The 16,475-nt window shown below is 49.6% G+C and overlaps 6 protein-coding genes across 6 annotated transcripts; 3 read left to right on the top strand and 3 right to left on the bottom strand.

Moving 5' to 3' along the window:
• The first annotated feature begins 24 nt into the window (after positions 1-24).
• PTD9 (desaturase delta 9 desaturase) lies at positions 25-1,447 on the top strand. Its single transcript, XM_002181758.1, has 2 exons — positions 25-443; positions 539-1,447. The coding sequence occupies exons 1-2, from the start codon at positions 253-255 to the stop codon at positions 1,347-1,349; spliced, it is 1,002 nt and encodes a 333-aa protein (XP_002181794.1). The 5' UTR covers positions 25-252; the 3' UTR covers positions 1,350-1,447.
• Positions 1,448-1,799: 352 nt separating this feature from the next.
• On the bottom strand, positions 1,800-4,966 carry PHATRDRAFT_28794 (predicted protein). Its single transcript, XM_002181584.1, has 4 exons — positions 4,783-4,966; positions 4,089-4,425; positions 2,614-4,007; positions 1,800-2,472 (listed from the first exon to the last, which is right to left on the bottom strand). Exons 1-4 carry the CDS (start codon positions 4,897-4,899, stop codon positions 1,864-1,866), a joined length of 2,457 nt encoding a protein of 818 aa, XP_002181620.1. The 5' UTR covers positions 4,900-4,966; the 3' UTR covers positions 1,800-1,863.
• Positions 4,967-5,661: 695 nt separating this feature from the next.
• PHATRDRAFT_37703 (predicted protein) lies at positions 5,662-6,180 on the top strand (the record flags this gene model as incomplete). The annotated part of the gene is made up of 1 exon (XM_002181757.1): positions 5,662-6,180. One exon carries the CDS (start codon positions 5,662-5,664, stop codon positions 6,178-6,180), a length of 519 nt encoding a protein of 172 aa, XP_002181793.1.
• A 60-nt stretch (positions 6,181-6,240) lies between these two features.
• On the bottom strand, positions 6,241-9,665 carry PHATRDRAFT_21667 (predicted protein). Its single transcript, XM_002181583.1, has 3 exons — positions 9,573-9,665; positions 8,211-9,433; positions 6,241-8,119 (listed from the first exon to the last, which is right to left on the bottom strand). The coding sequence occupies exons 1-3, from the start codon at positions 9,640-9,642 to the stop codon at positions 6,482-6,484; spliced, it is 2,931 nt and encodes a 976-aa protein (XP_002181619.1). The 5' UTR covers positions 9,643-9,665; the 3' UTR covers positions 6,241-6,481.
• A 1,235-nt stretch (positions 9,666-10,900) lies between these two features.
• Positions 10,901-15,299, top strand: PHATRDRAFT_21664 (predicted protein; the record flags this gene model as incomplete). Its single annotated transcript, XM_002181756.1, has 10 exons — positions 10,901-11,080; positions 11,210-11,854; positions 11,999-12,373; positions 12,440-12,919; positions 12,992-13,129; positions 13,211-13,255; positions 13,322-13,693; positions 13,791-13,916; positions 13,984-14,703; positions 14,789-15,299. The coding sequence occupies 10 exons, from the start codon at positions 10,901-10,903 to the stop codon at positions 15,266-15,268; spliced, it is 3,561 nt and encodes a 1,186-aa protein (XP_002181792.1). The 3' UTR covers positions 15,269-15,299.
• A 17-nt stretch (positions 15,300-15,316) lies between these two features.
• Positions 15,317-16,357, bottom strand: PHATRDRAFT_47477 (predicted protein; the record flags this gene model as incomplete). The annotated part of the gene is made up of 1 exon (XM_002181582.1): positions 15,317-16,357. The coding sequence occupies one exon, from the start codon at positions 16,355-16,357 to the stop codon at positions 15,377-15,379; it is 981 nt and encodes a 326-aa protein (XP_002181618.1). The 3' UTR covers positions 15,317-15,376.
• Positions 16,358-16,475: the final 118 nt, after the last annotated feature.

Raw genomic sequence — 16,475 nt, 5'->3', positions numbered from 1 at the left:
GCACACACACCAGCACTGGATACACTAAGAAATACGTACCCCAAGGAATAAGCGATCGACTGCCACCTAATTGCCCACAACCTCCTTGGATCATCATCATCATCCTCCACATACCACTGTCTTCGCATAAACAGAACTCCCAGTCCAGACAGTCAGTCACCCTGCAGAACACAACACAAACTTGTGATCCCGTGTGCTCATAAATCTTCAGAGCCCTCCTCGACACACTCTCCAATAATTCCAACACGAACCATGGACTTGTCTTCCGAAATGCTCCGTGAAATTCCCGGGACATTGTCCCAACACTACAAGGCGGGCAACCTGAACTATCCCATGATTGTTTATACTACGATCGTACACACAGTAGCTCTTGTTGGGCTCTGTACGATCCCACAAGCTTCCGCTGAAACGTTGCTCTGGGCCTTTGTCCTTTGGCCGATCAGGTACGTTCTTGTCAGTGTACACGCATGGTGACTCGACCAAATAGTCAAGCCTTGGAAGATTCCACTCTAACGTATCCTTGTTTTGGTTTTCACAGTGGTTTTGGTATCACCGTAGGAGTGCATCGACTTTGGTCGCACCGTTCATACGAAGCCGCATTGCCAGTCCGTTTTGTCCTTATGCTGTGCAACTCCATTGCTAATCAAGGATCCATCTACCACTGGTCACGGGATCACCGCGTGCACCACAAGTTCTCCGAAACAGATGCCGACCCGCACAATGCCCGACGAGGTTTCTTCTTTGCGCACATGGGTTGGTTGTTTGTCAAGAAGGACCCCGCCGTCATTGAAGCCGGCCGGGAAATGGACTTTTCCGATCTCCTGGAAGACCCCGTGGTCGCCCTACAGAAAATGGTCGATCCTTGGTTCGCCTTGTACATGTGCTATGTCATGCCGGCACAAGTCGCTTCCTACTTTTGGGGCGAGAACTTTTGGACCGCCTTCCTCGTTGCCGGTGGACTCCGGTACTGTTTCGTCCTCCACTGCACCTGGCTCGTCAACTCGGCCGCACACTTGTACGGAGATCACCCCTACGATCTTACCTCCTACCCGGCCGAAAACCCTTTCGTGAGCTGGTGTGCCGTCGGAGAAGGATGGCACAACTGGCATCACAAGTATCCCTTTGATTACGCCGCCTCTGAATTTGGAGTTTCGTCCCAGTACAATCCGTCCAAACTCGTCATTGATGTTCTGGCATCGGTTGGTTTGGTGTGGGGACGAAAGCGTGGTACTGCCGCCTGGGCTATGGGACGCGCGCGGAGAGATCGGGACATTGCGCAAGGCAAGGAAATGCCGAAACAACCCCCGCGACCGTGGGAAGTTCGTACCGTCGCACGCAAGATTGCGTAATGCACACCGCGGTAGATTGCCAACTTTCCTTTTTTTTCCCAAACCTCCTTGCCTACTTGTATACACACTTTAACCATAATAATTGGTTGAAAGAGTCTCTCATATGATTTTACAATCGTAAATTTTTGCTGAACTGGAGACGGATCCGTGTGGGCACATTGAATGTTTAGGCAGTCCCATTGTATACTTCCTTATGGTGGTGGTAGCATTGGTGTCAGTATTACAGTCACCCATACTCTTGAGCCAGCTGGTAGTGAGTGGATCTTTCCGTCCGACCGACTGGTATCTTGCCAAAACTAGAATCATAACTCACTGTCATTACTATATTGAAGACAGAGTTCTGCACAGAGACAAACGAAAAAAAACAGGCTACTTCGATTGACCAACAATGATGCAAGAGGGGGGTCCGGTACTAATTGCGATTGCTGTAACAGTAGGTCTGGACTCACGGCTTTTGACGAGTACATTGGTTATATGCTTAATTCGTCCCTATACTTATCCAATTAGTTTCTCTCTAGGCACTGGTATCCTTAATCACCTGCTTAAACGAGTACGGCGAAAAGCGTACGCCATCAGCGGCAAAAAACTTGTTCTGAAATTCGACCCAGTGAAGACGAAGGGCGTGCAAGAAACATTCCAATACATCCATCATGAGCAACACTCCGAATGTCACGCCGGCAAAGATACCGAATCCAAAAAAGGCGGCGAACCAGTTCATGTTCAAGGTAGAAAGCATGGCCTTCTCCCAAAAGACAGTAGCAAGTTCGGAGTGCGCCAAGGAAAGAGCCCAGAGACGAAGGTACGACGCCGTATTCGAAACCATACCGAGAACGAACTCGATCGTTTCAATGGCCTGGTGGATAACAATCTCTCCGAAACCATGGTCATCATCCTCGTGGTCATCCTCGTCATGCCCATTCTCGAGATCGTCCGAGTGGTGCACAACGGGGGAATGCGTCTTCTGGGATAGATAGTAAGGCTTGGCCAAAAGTAAAATAGGAACCGAGACGAAGGCGATCAAAAGTAAAATGTTCTGGATTGGTCCCTGTCCAGCGTACAAAGGTTCATCAACAACACCCGGGTTGAGGGCGATATTGATCAAAGTTGTGATAAGATTGGGAGGCTGGCAACCATCACCAGAACCACCATAGTTGAGAGGACATTTCGTCGCCGTATCATCGTATCCGGTGCAGGACATTCCCCATGGTGTACAGGTTCCGTCCCAGCCATCAACAGCTCCATCGCACTGCTTCCATGTTCCAACGTAATTGGACGCTCCCCATCCAGCGCCATTAGGATCAACGCAAGTGGCGGAAAGCATCCGGCTATTCCAGTTGATGCACCACTTCAGAACAATGAGGATAACCATGTAAACAAACATCGAAGACGCAAACGCAACCATGGGAAGGAACTCAAACAAAAAGTCGAGTCTTTCGCCAAAGTAGACGGCATTCGCTCCCTTGAGGCAAGTACCACAAAACATCTGGATGATACCAAAAATGACGGAAAGTTTCATCTTGAACGAGTTGAAGAAGAGCAATTCGTTGGAGGTAACGTGCCAAATGGGATCGAGTCCGAACGGATACACGGATTCACCGGAACCATAACTGAACGTTTGATAGGCAACATCACCTTCTTCGACGGTACCAGAATCCTGGCCCTCGAACTTGTAGCGAGTTCCAAAAAGGTTGAGACCGAGGGAAAATGCGTCGTTGTACATGAAACCAGCGTACACGGCAAAGAAGCCCATCATGACAATCATGTATCGACCAGAGTGCATACCGTCGCCTAGCTCACCAAGTTTTGCATTCTCGTTAGCCTTCTCATTCCAAAGTAAGTAGCAACCAGCGCAGAATAAGAAGAGACCATGACCAATGTCTCCGTACATGACACCGAACAGGAAGGGGAATGTGGCGGCTGTGAAAAGCGCAGGGTTGGCTTCCCGGTAACGTGGAATACCGTACGTGTTGACGAATTCCTGGTATCCGTAGGTAAACTTGTTGGTGATAAAGTGCGTGGGAGGAGTAGGCCATGGTTGGGGAACCAAGTCCACCAAGGAAGGCATGGCCATGTCCATATTGGAGTGAGCACGTTCAACTGCTTGACGGACAGCGTCGGTGGACTCAGCAATGACCCAACCTTCACCACGAAGCATACCCTGAACATCAGCCTTGAACATATTCAGAGAGTGATAAACAGCCTTTTCGCGGAGGACGATCCACGTCCAGCGCTCCGTGTGCTTCGCAAGCAGCTGACAGAGACGGAAGCGCGTATCCTGGTTCTTGAGCAAAACAGTGCGAGAGTCGACGAGTTCCTGTGCGTTCTCCGTCAGCATCTTGTCAACTGATCCGGCATCGTCCATATCAGGGAGAGAGTATCGGTGAGCAGAGAATGCGTCACAAATGCGCTTGAGCTTGCCTTCAATGGACTCAGACTTGTAAAAGATAATAAAGACGGACTTTTCGACCAAGTTTCCAGATTCCGGATCGGTAATGGGCTGCTGAATAGGAGCGAATCGAATGTAGCAGTTTCCTCGAGTGGCACGAAAGATCATGCGTTCAAAGCGGACCTTCTCTTCTGTGGATACGACCCCGGTAATCGAAGAGAATCGCATGTCCAAGTCGGGACGAGGGGCAGCGTCCGAGTCAAGGAGCCCATCTTCCTTTCCAGTCATGTCCATGGGCCCGCTGGTAAGTTCCGAAACGGCAAGGCGGGGAGCGTCGGTCATAAAAAAGCGACGGGCCTTCTCGAGGACTTCCTGGAGCTCGACCTTTTCATTGTACTCGGTGGTAAGCTTTTCGGAGTAAGAATTGAGTTCCCTGAGCTGCGACTCGTATTGTTCAAGTTCAACTTCGAGACTCTCGAGCAATTGAGCACCGCTCTTTTTTGAGCCATTACCCATACTGGACACAAGCGTGGGAGACATGACAAAGTTGTCGACTGTTCCAGCCGAAACAAGGTCAATCTCGAACTTTTCAATCTCGTTGGAGAAATAACGAAGCTTGCGTTCCAACTCATCACATCGCTTAACGTAAGAAACGTAGCGACGCTGGAATGGAGTCAAGTCAGGGTTCAACTATAGGAATGTAGAGTATGAGGGTGAGAAACTAAAGAACAAACCTACAGATAATGTTTGCGCGCTGACTGTGAAACAGGTAGCAGAAAGGACGATTCCAAAATTGACGGGGACAAAACTCCGCATACGACATCGGAAGGACGTTTTCAACCAGAGAAACGGAGTTCGAAAAGCCGCGGCGCCGGATGGAAGTTCGACGATGACCACGACCCGAGAGGATCGTAGTAAATCTGCCGACTTTTTCTTCCGACAAAGCAGTACTTCGATTCAAGAATCTTTATAGTACAGAATGCGGGAAGCCAACTCGCGTTTTCAAACTCCCGCCTGTGGCTGGACAACGATCTACGTGCAACTTACGTCCGTGAACTGGATCACCCCAAGCTTTCCGAGGTCCGCTAAACAGTCGTGAGCGGCATCCTCGTTCACAATGAGGGAGATGTACTCCATCGGTTCGGAACGAAACCAACGCGCCATGATGACTTGTGCTTTTTGCTGGGTTCACCAAGAAGAAACGGCAACGACGATTCGCAGGTCGATCTGGCTCAAACTATAGTGGTTGCTGCAGGAGCGAGCTGCGGATGTTGCCCACCGCAGGAGACGCAACCGGATGAGATCTCGTCTCTTTCCTTCCTAAGCGATAAAGGTGGCGTTGAAAGCGACACAACTAATTATTTGAAAGGACGGGGCTGGCGCAGTACATACCAGAGCATACCAGATTGTTTACAGTAGATGCCTTGTGCGGATATCTTTTGGAAGAAGGAATCTCGCTCGTAGAATATTCCCAGAAAAGCGAAATTCCGGTGCATTTTCGATTCCGAATTCGGGCATTCTCAATTTCGGGATTGGTGTCAAGAATTTTAACTGCCTGACTGTGAGCGTTCACTGAATTTTGGTATGCCGTTGCGGGACAGCGGCCGAAACAAGGATTGACTGCGAACGAACGCGCCAGCTGGGCTTCGGTAGTTTTCTACACTTTCCAGCGCTCCATTTTCGTACCTCTGCTACTATTCATATATTAATACCGAATTACGCTGAGGAGTGATACTTTGAAAATTCGCACGCTTATCCGTGGCTACTCACATTTTCGGCCAGTGTCGCTTCCGGCAAATAACGTAAGACCGACTTGCTAGCTCGAATATATTTCTCCCGCTATGTACCTTCGGCCACAATCCTCTCACATTTCATCTGAGATACTCCCACAAATCGCCAAATTTCACCAGCTACAGCCAACACGCCATGGTTCTACTATTCCCTGGATCATATTATTCCCCACCGGAGGATCTTTCGACGTTTTCGAACATGCGGCCCAAAATGACGCTTAGAACGGCATCCTCCACATGCCCACCGGTTCATCCACGATCGACGCCAAAGACCATACAACAACACACAACTGGAAACCCATTTCCTACCCGACTTCGACGCGCCAAATCTCTACCTGGTAACTTCCTGGGCTCTCGGGATGCTGGAAAGGCATTGTTTTGGTTTCGTCCCAAGCATGCGAATGCTACTTCGGCTTCACGGTGTCAGATCACACTCCAATATCGTCGGCTGGATTCCGAGCCAGCAGAGAAACAGAGCCACCCACTGGATCTTCCTAACCTCAACGATACCCTATCGCGATCATTCTCCACCATCGAAACGACATGCATTGACGATGAAAGCGAGCTTTGGGAATACGACGACGATGAGGATAGCCTCGTGGATGAAGCCAATGAAGGTCTGAGAGGTTTGATCTTTCTGGACGAAAGGGAATGAGAGGACTGTCTCCACCATCTAGCTAGCATTCCATTTTCTTTTGCATGATTTCGAAATGGGTAAAACATTTATAAACATACTTCTTTAGACCGGCTTTTCAAATCCGTTACTTGTTTTGTAAGCCACAGTCATGAGCAGCCCATTTTGGCCTTGGATGACGTAAAAAGGATGTTGATCTCTCGGTCAGCTTGCCTATTCAGAAATTATAGAAGCACAACTATGTGTGTGTTCTAAAGTGGAGAGCTTTATCAAATAAAAGTCGAAGCATTCATGGAGTCGTATCCGATACACACATGAGATTTTACGATAGTTGCACGTTGGCGGCTTGTAGCATGGATTCCAGACCAACCGACAACTTTGGGTCCGCCCCGTTCAGCCCCTGCTGGATTAAGGGCAATATACGTCCCGGATGTGCACTCGAAACTTGATGAAGAGCCTGGGCAAAACCAAGTGTAGGGTCCGCAACTTCTGGGAAGGGATCTTCTGCGGCCTTTCTCGCAAATTTGAGCTGTGAAAATTGGGCATCATACCCGATTTCGATCTCTTCCTCATCTAAACCTGTTTCTTCCGTGGCTTTAAATGATGATGATGTAAGGATAGTGATTGTGGCAACGACTGCTTTTGACCAAATGGCTTGCCCATGGGCATCGTTCAACAGGGTGGGGTATTCACAAAGCAGCTTGGTGAGCCCAACAACCTGCACTTTGGCTTCCGTACGCTGGACCGGGGGATCCGTCGTCACGCGTGGGATCCATACATGCTCCAACAAATTCAATGACAAGCCATTCTGGATTGCGTTCATACGATCCATAAACACATTCGCGCTATACTTGCCAATGAAGAGGGCAAAGAAATGCGTGCAAAGCCGGACATATTTGGGCGTTTTGCCCGCTTGCAACCGTGTCAACACAAGCTGAAAAATTGTAGCAATGCGCGTTTCCATTTCTTCTTGTGGAAAGTGAAGAATTGCTGACGACAGCAAGTCAAACGCATTGGCCTCTGTAGCTCTCGATGAAAGCAGCTTTTGGAAAACACCCAGTATCTGGTTAAGTTGTCCCACCAGTTCCGGTGCCGCCTTACGAATGTAGGCTTGCATCAAACGTGACAACGCTGGAACATTTCCACGCTTGTCCCAAAGACCCGGGGTCAGCAACGGGGAAAAGAGTGCTTGGTAGGCCGTCCCCAAACCCGAGCCAGTCGGGCGATACTCTAGTAGCTGCGCCAAGATTTGGAAGACATAAGGTGTAAATTCCGCAATATCCATTTGCAACACAATATTGAATGGTTCGAACAAAAGCGGTTCGAATAGTGCAGTGGCATTGCGGTCTACGGAGCAAACCGATTGAACCAAGACGGCAATGGACTCAAACAAGAAGTGGTTGAACTGTGGGTTGCGAGGATTCTTGGCGACGCGACCCAATGCCGCAGTCAGTTTGGTGAGAACAATCTGTGTCACGGGAATGATACCCTCGCCTTGCGTCGCCAAAGATCGCATGATGCACTTCATGACGTAGTCATTTTCGTTGTGCTCCACGTTGTCTACAATCGCAAACAGTCCATTGAAGAGGGGTTCCAAAAAGGGTTGGAGATCGGCCGCGCCAAACTTGGGATGCTTTTTTCCGTTGATGGTCTCTTTCGTATACAAAATGCGTTCAATCGCATACGCGGCAAAGGTGTGGACTACAACCGCTGGTGAGCCGAGTTGCGCAATCAGCATGGGCATGATCTGAGTCAAGTGCTCCCTCGTAAACTGTTGGCGAAATACACTGACGAACTTGATTGCAGTCGCTTTGACCACTGGTCGATTCGAATGGTTCGGATCCTGTAGTTCTGGCAAGATTTGCGATTGGAAAAAGTCCATCAAGTTGACCGCATCGTTGAGCTCAGAAACCCCCAATGAACTCTCTCGTCGAATGGCAATGCCCATCATGAGATGAATCTGTGCAAGGACAAAAAATGAGTGCGCAAGGGTAAGCCAATGCGGATCAAATTACGTACGTTCGCACATGAACCCAATAATGGGTACGTACCGCGGCATCTTTGGATGCCCATTTACCATTAGGGTTATTGGTGAACTCGAGCAGCATACTGGCAACGTGTTCGGAGCAGATTGTGGTGGTTTGCGTTTCGAACTGGCGACACATGGCCCTGAGCAAGTCTTGACTGCATCGACGGCGAGATTCACTGTCAGAACCTTCGACTTCGGTGACAATGAATTCCCTCGGATCGTCTTCGAATCGTTCTTCGTCGGACTCGCGAAAAAGCAAATTGGGAATGACGATTTTTAAAACAATTTCGCGGAGGGTGGCTTCTTCCTGAAAAAGGTGGTGGTGCATTCGTTTTTGGACGAGACTGGACAGGAAACGAATGCTGGTGGTAGCGAGACTGTCGTGTTTCGGGAAGGCACTGATCGTCATGAGCAGGTTCCAAACGAGTCGAGTAAAGTTGGGTAGGTATTCCATAAATGGCTCTTCATCCTTGTCCGCGTAAAGGGCCAAATTTTCAATAATAGCCGCTTGCAAAGTATCAATCGGACTGGGTTCGAGTTCTTCGTCGGTATCCACCAAGGCCGGATTTTGGTACGTGAGGTACTTGGCAAATTCGGACATCCAGTCCGTCATGTGATCTTCAAAGAATTCAGGCAAGTCCTGGTAGTTGAGCGAGTAAAAAATGCGACACATGAGGCGTAGCGACTGCATGAGTGGTTTGAGCTGAGCCGTATTGTTGGCGACGGCGTCCACCTTTTGGCCGGTGGACTTGAAAAGAGCCAAAAGTGGTCCTTGCACAATATTGAGAGAGTAAAGGATAATCCCGTACAAATCGTCGGATCGTTGGACGAATCGGAACGACTTGAAAATTCCGTTGGCAGTTTTCAGTACACCGTTAACCACCGTCTGATCGGGAGACTGAAATTGCTTTACGAGTTCGGGCAGTAGATTGTCCCAGGCTTTTGGGTAGTCGACGGCCGCAATCAAGGAGATGGCTTCGCTGAGCTGTACTTGAATCTGTGGCGGCGTTGTACACATGAGTTGAACCAAATGTGACTTGATGGTGATACGGTCTTGATCGTTGATGACGATCCCCTCGTTACCCTCCTCCCGTTGAACGTCCCAGCCCTTTTTGACAACATTTTTAAAGTGCACCGCAGCCGCTTGCCGCACCGCCGCGTCGTTACCGTCCGCCTTGGCGACAATTTCCAGGACTTGCAGCGGATGACTAGGACTAGATTTGGCAGCTTTCAGATGATCTTCGGCTGGTGCAGGGAGACAAAAGAAGAGGTGAGAAAAAGGAACCAAACAGTGCTTGTGAGCAGTGACGGCCCGGTCCGGTCCGTCGGTTAATTCTTTCGCGACACCAACTACGTCGATCTTTTCGACACCCTCAAATCGTACCAGTCTTTCGCGTTTCCGCGTAAGGAGACAGCGTCTCGGAAATAATTTGTTGAAGCTGCTGGGTCGCCATGGTCGCAAAGTATTTCTTGTCAATGAGACCTTTTTTGTTCGATGGTCCTCTTTGGCGAAGACGGGTCCGCACTCGGCCGGCTCCCAGCAACGGTCTCCTTTTCGTGGAAGGGCATCCAGACAACGAGGTAGGTCACCAACGTCCGGGTACGATCAACATGAAAATGAGGTCACGGACAGACAGACGAAACTACGGACCGTGTCGCACAGTGGGGTTACCTACGGGGCCGTCGAGGTGAGACAAGCAGCTAACGATGCACAGGCATAGGTAGCTCTTGAAGGGGGCTATAGTTGGAAATGTCTGTATTTTCACAACAGTATCGATTATGGATAGCTTCAAACTTACAGTTAGATAAATCTTTTCGCTTTTCGAACAAAAATATCATACATCCGGGAATTGGTCAGAAATGAAAATTTGGAAGCCTACGGCGAACAAAAATCATTGCGAGCGTCGCCCCTCAACAATCGTACCGTATCACTCCTTCTGCTGCCCATCATCCTTCCCAAGTGCTTTGTACGGGACAGAACCAATACACTACAACACGTGTGTGCGTTGGTGTCGTCCCATGTTGCCGATTGATCCGGCGCGATACAGCGGCAGTGCCGTCAAACGTCCGCGACCCACTTCGGCGCGCAAAGCAAGACGCGGTGACAACGGCGGCGACGCAACTCCCGTATCTTCCAAATTGATGCAGCGCCTGGGAGCTCGCGCCGCTCGCCGCAAATCGCGGCTGCGGGAAGCCGACGACGAGTCCAACTTCAAAAGCGACGAGGTTGACGACGGTACCACCAATCCCAAGGAACGGCAGGATCATTTGCAGCACCTGTTTCTGAAGAAATCAATTCGTGATCGCGTTCTGAAATCGCTGCAACACTCCGACAGTGTGGCTAGTGATTCATCGATAAGCAGTGTGGAACGCGTCCTTGCGGCACACGGGACGGACGATGACTCTCTGGGCGACGCGGATCGAGACATGGCCATGCTCGCGGATTTGAAAAGAGAAATCCGAGAAGAGCTCGACGGCGCTAAGGAAAGTGCCAAGGTCAAGGAGCTCAACGCAATGATGCGGCAATTGCAAGGCGTTACCCCACACGTCAAGTACCCCCTCGAAGTCCGACTCGAAAACGTTACCTACACGGTCCAAGTGGACGACTCCCAAAGTCGGATCGCAACAGTCTACAATAGCAGTTTTCTGTACCCCTTGTACAAATGGTTCAAACACGTGGCGCTAGGCGAAGCCATGCCCGTATCTCGTATCATGCAACGCCCCATTATCCAAGATGTTTCGTTGTGCTTGCAGCCGGGCAAAAATTATCTCGTATTGGGGCCTCCCGCTTCGGGCAAGTCAACCTTGCTCAAAGCGATCGCGGGGCAGCTGAAATCATCGTCGACGGAAAAACTGGAAGGCCAGATACTGTATAATGGACGGGAGTTGGAGGTATGTAGTGCGGTTCGCCTGTCATGTACATTCCCTTACAGGGTGTGGTTGCCTGTGTCGGTCTTTGGTTCGCACCTGTCTCTCACTTCATTCGGCTACGGATCCCGACTGTAGGTGGGTCGACGGCAGCAGTGGTACATTGAAAATGCCTTTGCTTACATTGATCAACTAGACAAGCACGCACCACGGTTGACGGTCGACGAGACGTTCGAATTTTCTTTTCAATGTAAAACCGGAGGCACATTTCAGCAAGCTCAGGATCCACGCGTTTTGCAGGACCCCAAAGTTATGACAGCGATACAAGAAGCCGACCGGAGCAGACTCGGTGTGAATATGGTCTTGGCGAGTCTAGGGTTGACGGAAGTTCGCGATACGTTTGTGGGGAACACTGCCGTTCGTGGGGTTAGTGGAGGCCAACGGCGGCGAGTGACCGTGGGGGAAATGATTACGTCTCGTCAACCTGTCCTTTGCGGTGACGAAATTTCGACTGGTTTGGATGCTGCGTCCACCTTTGACATGGTGCAAGTACTCACTCACTTTGGAAAACTAGCGCAAATGACACGAGTCTTTGCTCTGCTGCAGCCGAGTCCCGAGACTTTCAGTCTTTTCGACGAGATCATACTCGTGTCGGAAGGCTTGATTTTGTATGCTGGACCAATCGACGAGGTAGAGGATTACTTCGCTGAGCTTGGCTATCGATCTCCACAGTTCATGGATGTCGCTGACTTTCTACAAACGGTTTCTACCGAGGACGGTAAGAAACTGTATCACCCTGTCGACGATAGCAAACGGACCGAACCGCCTACTGTCGCAGATCTTGCCAATTGTTTTAAAACCAGTCAGCAAGGGAAAAAAATTCGCGATCGACTGGACGAACCCCCTCAGTATGTTTGGAAACAAGACGATCGAATCTCACAGCATGGAAGCATTGTCTCGCAGCTTACCTTGTTGAAGCAAGTGAAGAAAAAGTACGCCAACTCCTTCTTTCGAAATACGTGGTTGAATCTGAAACGATTCTTGTTGTTGTGGACGAGGGATAAAAGAGTGATTTTCGCCAGTGCAGTCAAGAACATATTGATGGGTGTCAGTGTTGGCGGAGTATTCCGCGACGTCGATGACGAAGTCTCTATTTTAGGGGCTCTTTTTCAATCAGGTCTTTTTATCATGCTCGGGGCAATGCAAAGTGCATCTGGGCTAGTAAACGACCGCGTTATCTTTTATAAGCAAATGGACGCCAATTTCTTCTCGTCGTGGCCCTACACGCTGGGAAGAACTTTGGCAGGATTCCCACAGGTACGTGTCTGACCGATGGCATGCTTCTGTTTGCATCGCACGTTCTTATACGGCTCTCTCTTGTAGACCATCATGGATGTCTTCACGTTTGGGACAATTCTTTACTTTATGGTTGGACTTAGCGATCGAGCTGTGACCGAATATTTCTTGTTTATTGCAATTTTAATGACTTTTGCAATGATGATGAATATGCAGCTAGCAGTGTTTGCATCGTTCGCTCCAGACTCTCAGCTGCAAGTCTACAGTGCTTGTACACTACTGCTGCTAATTCTGTTCGGTGGTTACATTGTGGCGCCTGATGCCATCCCCTCGTTTTATCTTTGGATATATTGGTGGAATCCTTTTGCTTGGGCTTATCGTGCTTTGGTGATCAATGAGTTTCGTAGTTCACGATGGGATGATCCAGACGCGACGCTTGCAGGGATTGGTTTCGTGTACGGTATAGATTCTAGGCCATTTGAACAGGACTGGCTGGGGTATTGCTTCCTTTATATGACCATTTACTTTTTCGGTTGCGTAGTTCTGACGGCTGTGAGTCTTGGCTACGTGAGACAGATCCCTGAGCCGACACCGCCAGACGTGAACATAACAAGGCTTGTCTCGGATCCTGTATCAGAGCGTCGGAGGGTCAATGTACCCTTTAAACCTGTGACATTGTCTTTTGCAGACGTTTGCTACGAAGTCAAAGCTTCAACAAAAAATGAAACTCTAAAACTTTTGAATGGTGTCAATGGAATTTTCCGATCAGGACGCATGGTACGAGTTTTTGATAGCTCTCTGTTCCAGTTGTTGTGGTAGTGCTGTTCTCATGCATCCTCTCCGTTGTCTTGCTGTTAGTGCGCATTGATGGGATCGAGTGGAGCAGGCAAAACGACATTGCTGGTAAGTACAGTGCATCTATTGTTCCAAAGCATTAACATTCACATGCTCACAATTTTCCGGTCATAGGATGTGATTGCTCTAAGAAAAAGGACTGGATCAGTGACGGGTGACGTTCGGTTGAATGGATGGTCACAGGACAAAATCTCGTTTTGTCGTTGCTCTGGATACGTTGAGCAATTTGACGTCCAGTCACCGGAGCTGACGGTTCGGGAGACAATTCTGTTCTCTGCTCGGCTCCGCCTCGATCGCGATGTCGTCACAAGCGAAGAGGACCGGGAGGCTTTCGTCGACCAAGTCATTGACGATATGGAACTTCTTCCTTTGGCTGATTCGTTAGTTGGTAGTGACGAGGGAATCGGTCTAAGTTTTGAGCAAAAGAAGAGGTTATCAATTGCGGTTGAACTCGCGGCTTCACCGTCTGTCGTCTTCCTGGATGAGGTAAGGCTTTCGCTGTCTGTAATCAAAACGATGTATTGTGCATTTTTGCTCTAACATATTGATTGCTCTAACTATTGATTACTATGGCTGTTCGCAGCCTACGAGTGGTTTAGACGCCCGAAGCGCTCTACTTGTGGTAAGGGCGCTACGCAATATTTCAGACAAAGGGCAAACCATCGTCGCAACTATTCATCAACCATCGTCAGCGATTTTTGAGATGTTTGTAAGTAACTTCAGCGCCAGGAAAATATGCAGGTTCGATAAGACCTCACATTCTTCTTTGGTGGCAGGACGAATTGTTGTTGTTGAAACGAGGTGGGCAGGTTGTTTTTCAAGGAGACTTGGGAAAAGATTGCTCGCGTTTAGTGAACTATTTTGAAAATTTGGGGGCAACAAAGATCGAACTCGGGGAAAATCCTGCGAACTGGATGCTTCGGGTAATTACATCGGAAGACATGGGTGATCTTGCGCAAAAGTACGTCGAGTCAAAGGAGTACGCACTCCTGCGTAAAGATCTGGATGAAATCAAGGCTGTCCAAGATCCCGAGTTAAAAATTGAGTACAAAGATGAATTTGCTGCCAGCAAGGCTGTACGACAGCTACTTGTCAACGGACGCCTACGCTTGATCTATTGGCGGTCACCAGCATACAATCTATCTCGCTTGATGGTATCTATGGTGATTGCCTTTGTTCTAGGATCGGTCTTTATTCTTGTCCGGCATCCAGAAATCTACACCGAAGTGGAGATGCGCTCCCGCCTGTCCGTAATCTTTCTAACGTTCATTATCACCGGTATCATGGCCATTCTTTCGGTAATCCCCGTCATGACCAAGATTCGGGAGATGTTTTATCGCCACCAAGATTCAGGAATGTACGATAGTGCCGCCATTGGTTGGGCCCTCGGTTCGGCTGAGAAGCTTTTCATTGTTCTGGCCACCACCATCTTTACGGTTGTCTTTTTGAGCGTAGCGGGTATGACCAAGTCGTTGCGTGGATTGTTTGGGTTTTGGGTACGTCTGCCCAAAGTGACTTGCTACCAGGGACTTGAAAACGAACTCGTGACACCTCATATCGTTTCTTGCTTTTTGCTTGTAGGGATTCTTCACGTTCAACTTTGCGATATACTCCTACTTTGGACAGGCTTTCGTTTGTTTGGTTGAGAATCCTGCAACGGCATTAATTTTGTCGAGTGTCTTTATCGGCCTCAATAACTTCTTTGCCGGTTTAATTGTGCGTCCGCAACTGTTGGTTGGTTCGTTTTTTGCCTTTCCATTTTACATCACGCCCGGTCAATACGTCTACGAAGGTATGGTGACCAGTTTGTACAAGGGCAGTCCCAAAATTGTAACGGCCGATGTGGGCGGAGGCTTTTTCGAATACTTGGTGGACACGGGCGTGTGTGTTCCGCAACAGCCAGAGCCGTGTCAGGGGACCGTGTCCGACTTTATCGACGTCTTTTTCGGCGGCGTCTTTACGGACGATCATATTTCTCGCAACGCACTGATTCTGGGCGGTATATTGATCTTGACACGAGTCTTGACCTTTGCCGGTCTCAAGTACATTCGTTATAATTAGCTTACATAACCGAAAATACGTGAACACAGTGAACCCGCTTGCCGATATCAAGCAGACGATGGTTGGTGGTAGTGTCGGACACTAGGTTTGCGGGAAATTACCGTTGCATCACGCTTTCGTTTGGACGGATTCGATCCGGTTGGCCAATTCTTTTAAATATTCCGCTTGCACTCGTTGGGCCATGGATCCGGTTTCGAGCGAGAGAACCAAACTTTCCATGACCTTCATGGTATGCTTGTGCGTGACGGCTAGCTCGTCGCGTGAGGCCTGCGCCAGTACGGCATCCCAGGCATCCGCGTCGGTTTCCAAAAGTTTCCGAAAGACCCCGTGTGCCGGCGATACTGGCACTCCTTGATCCGCCTGCCGATCCAGTGCCCGCGAGACTTGCCGACCAGCGTAGAGTTGCAGAACCTTTTGCAGAATACCAACCATGAGATCCATACCGTCCTGGTGCGACTTGTTCATCCAGGCGTCCACGGTAGAGAGGAAGCTTTCGTCCAAGGACGATTCTTCCAACTTGTCCAGTTGTTCCCGCATTGCTTTTACGCGCACGGGTAGTAGTGGTACGAGGAATTCTCCCGTGTCGGGTTCGGCGGCGGCCTTGACGACGCGTTCGACTTCCTGGGCGCGTTCGTCGAGTTGTTCCTCCGTCGTTTCCACGACGGTTTCCAGCGTGGTGACGAGATTCGCCGCGAGGACGGCAAGTTTTTCCCGGTCAGTGTCGTTGGCGGCTTGGTCGCTGAGTTGCGCGATGCGCAGAAAGAATGGGGGACTGGAGACGACCCGAAAGGCTCGTCGGACAGCGTTGGGGAGGTCGTATAGTTTGGCGTCGGCTAGTTTGTGTATCATTTCGTCCATGACGGCGAGTTCTTCCGGAGTCGGATTGCGGAGATTTCCTTCGAGACGCGAATGCTTCGGGGGTTGGCTGTCGAGTCGAAAGGCGGATGCCGTCGACAATCGAGACGGCGATCCCATTGTGCCGGTGCGGGATCGCGGGATCGTCCAAGGAAAGGCACAGGTCGGTAGTGGAGCCTGAAGCCACGCCCCGTGGACGATCCCCACGAAAAGTGTCGTTGTTGTGATTCGCATGATGCGTACTTACTGTATATTACGTACAGCCCGACTGGATAGACCGCCCTTTGAATGGCAACAATTGATTAGAAGGTCGAGTGGATTCTTATTCAGTGTCCGCTACTGGTGTAGCTCT

The sequence above is a fragment of the Phaeodactylum tricornutum genome, chromosome 13 (genome assembly GCF_000150955.2).
Source record: "Phaeodactylum tricornutum CCAP 1055/1 chromosome 13, whole genome shotgun sequence".
In the NCBI taxonomy this organism is placed as follows: domain Eukaryota; phylum Bacillariophyta; class Bacillariophyceae; order Surirellales; family Neidiaceae; genus Phaeodactylum; species Phaeodactylum tricornutum.
Note: the sequence above shows the minus strand (reverse complement) of the source record. Positions and strands in the feature narration are given on the sequence as shown.

Coding starts and splice junctions, on each gene's coding strand:
- PTD9 (XM_002181758.1), top strand. CDS start 253: ATGGACTTGTCTTCCGAAATGCTCCGTGAAATTCCCGGGACATTGTCC. Junction 444..538: donor TTTGTCCTTTGGCCGATCAG/GTACGTTCTTGT, acceptor TGGTTTTCACAG/TGGTTTTGGTATCACCGTAG.
- PHATRDRAFT_28794 (XM_002181584.1), bottom strand. CDS start 4,899: ATGGCGCGTTGGTTTCGTTCCGAACCGATGGAGTACATCTCCCTCATT. Junction 4,426..4,782: donor GGGTGATCCAGTTCACGGAC/GTAAGTTGCACG, acceptor ACATTCCTATAG/TTGAACCCTGACTTGACTCC. Junction 2,473..2,613: donor GATGGGGAGCGTCCAATTAC/GTTGGAACATGG, acceptor GATGGTTGCCAG/CCTCCCAATCTTATCACAAC.
- PHATRDRAFT_21667 (XM_002181583.1), bottom strand. CDS start 9,642: ATGGCGACCCAGCAGCTTCAACAAATTATTTCCGAGACGCTGTCTCCT. Junction 9,434..9,572: donor CGCGGAAACGCGAAAGACTG/GTACGATTTGAG, acceptor TCCCTGCACCAG/CCGAAGATCATCTGAAAGCT. Junction 8,120..8,210: donor GGGCATCCAAAGATGCCGCG/GTACGTACCCAT, acceptor GTCCTTGCACAG/ATTCATCTCATGATGGGCAT.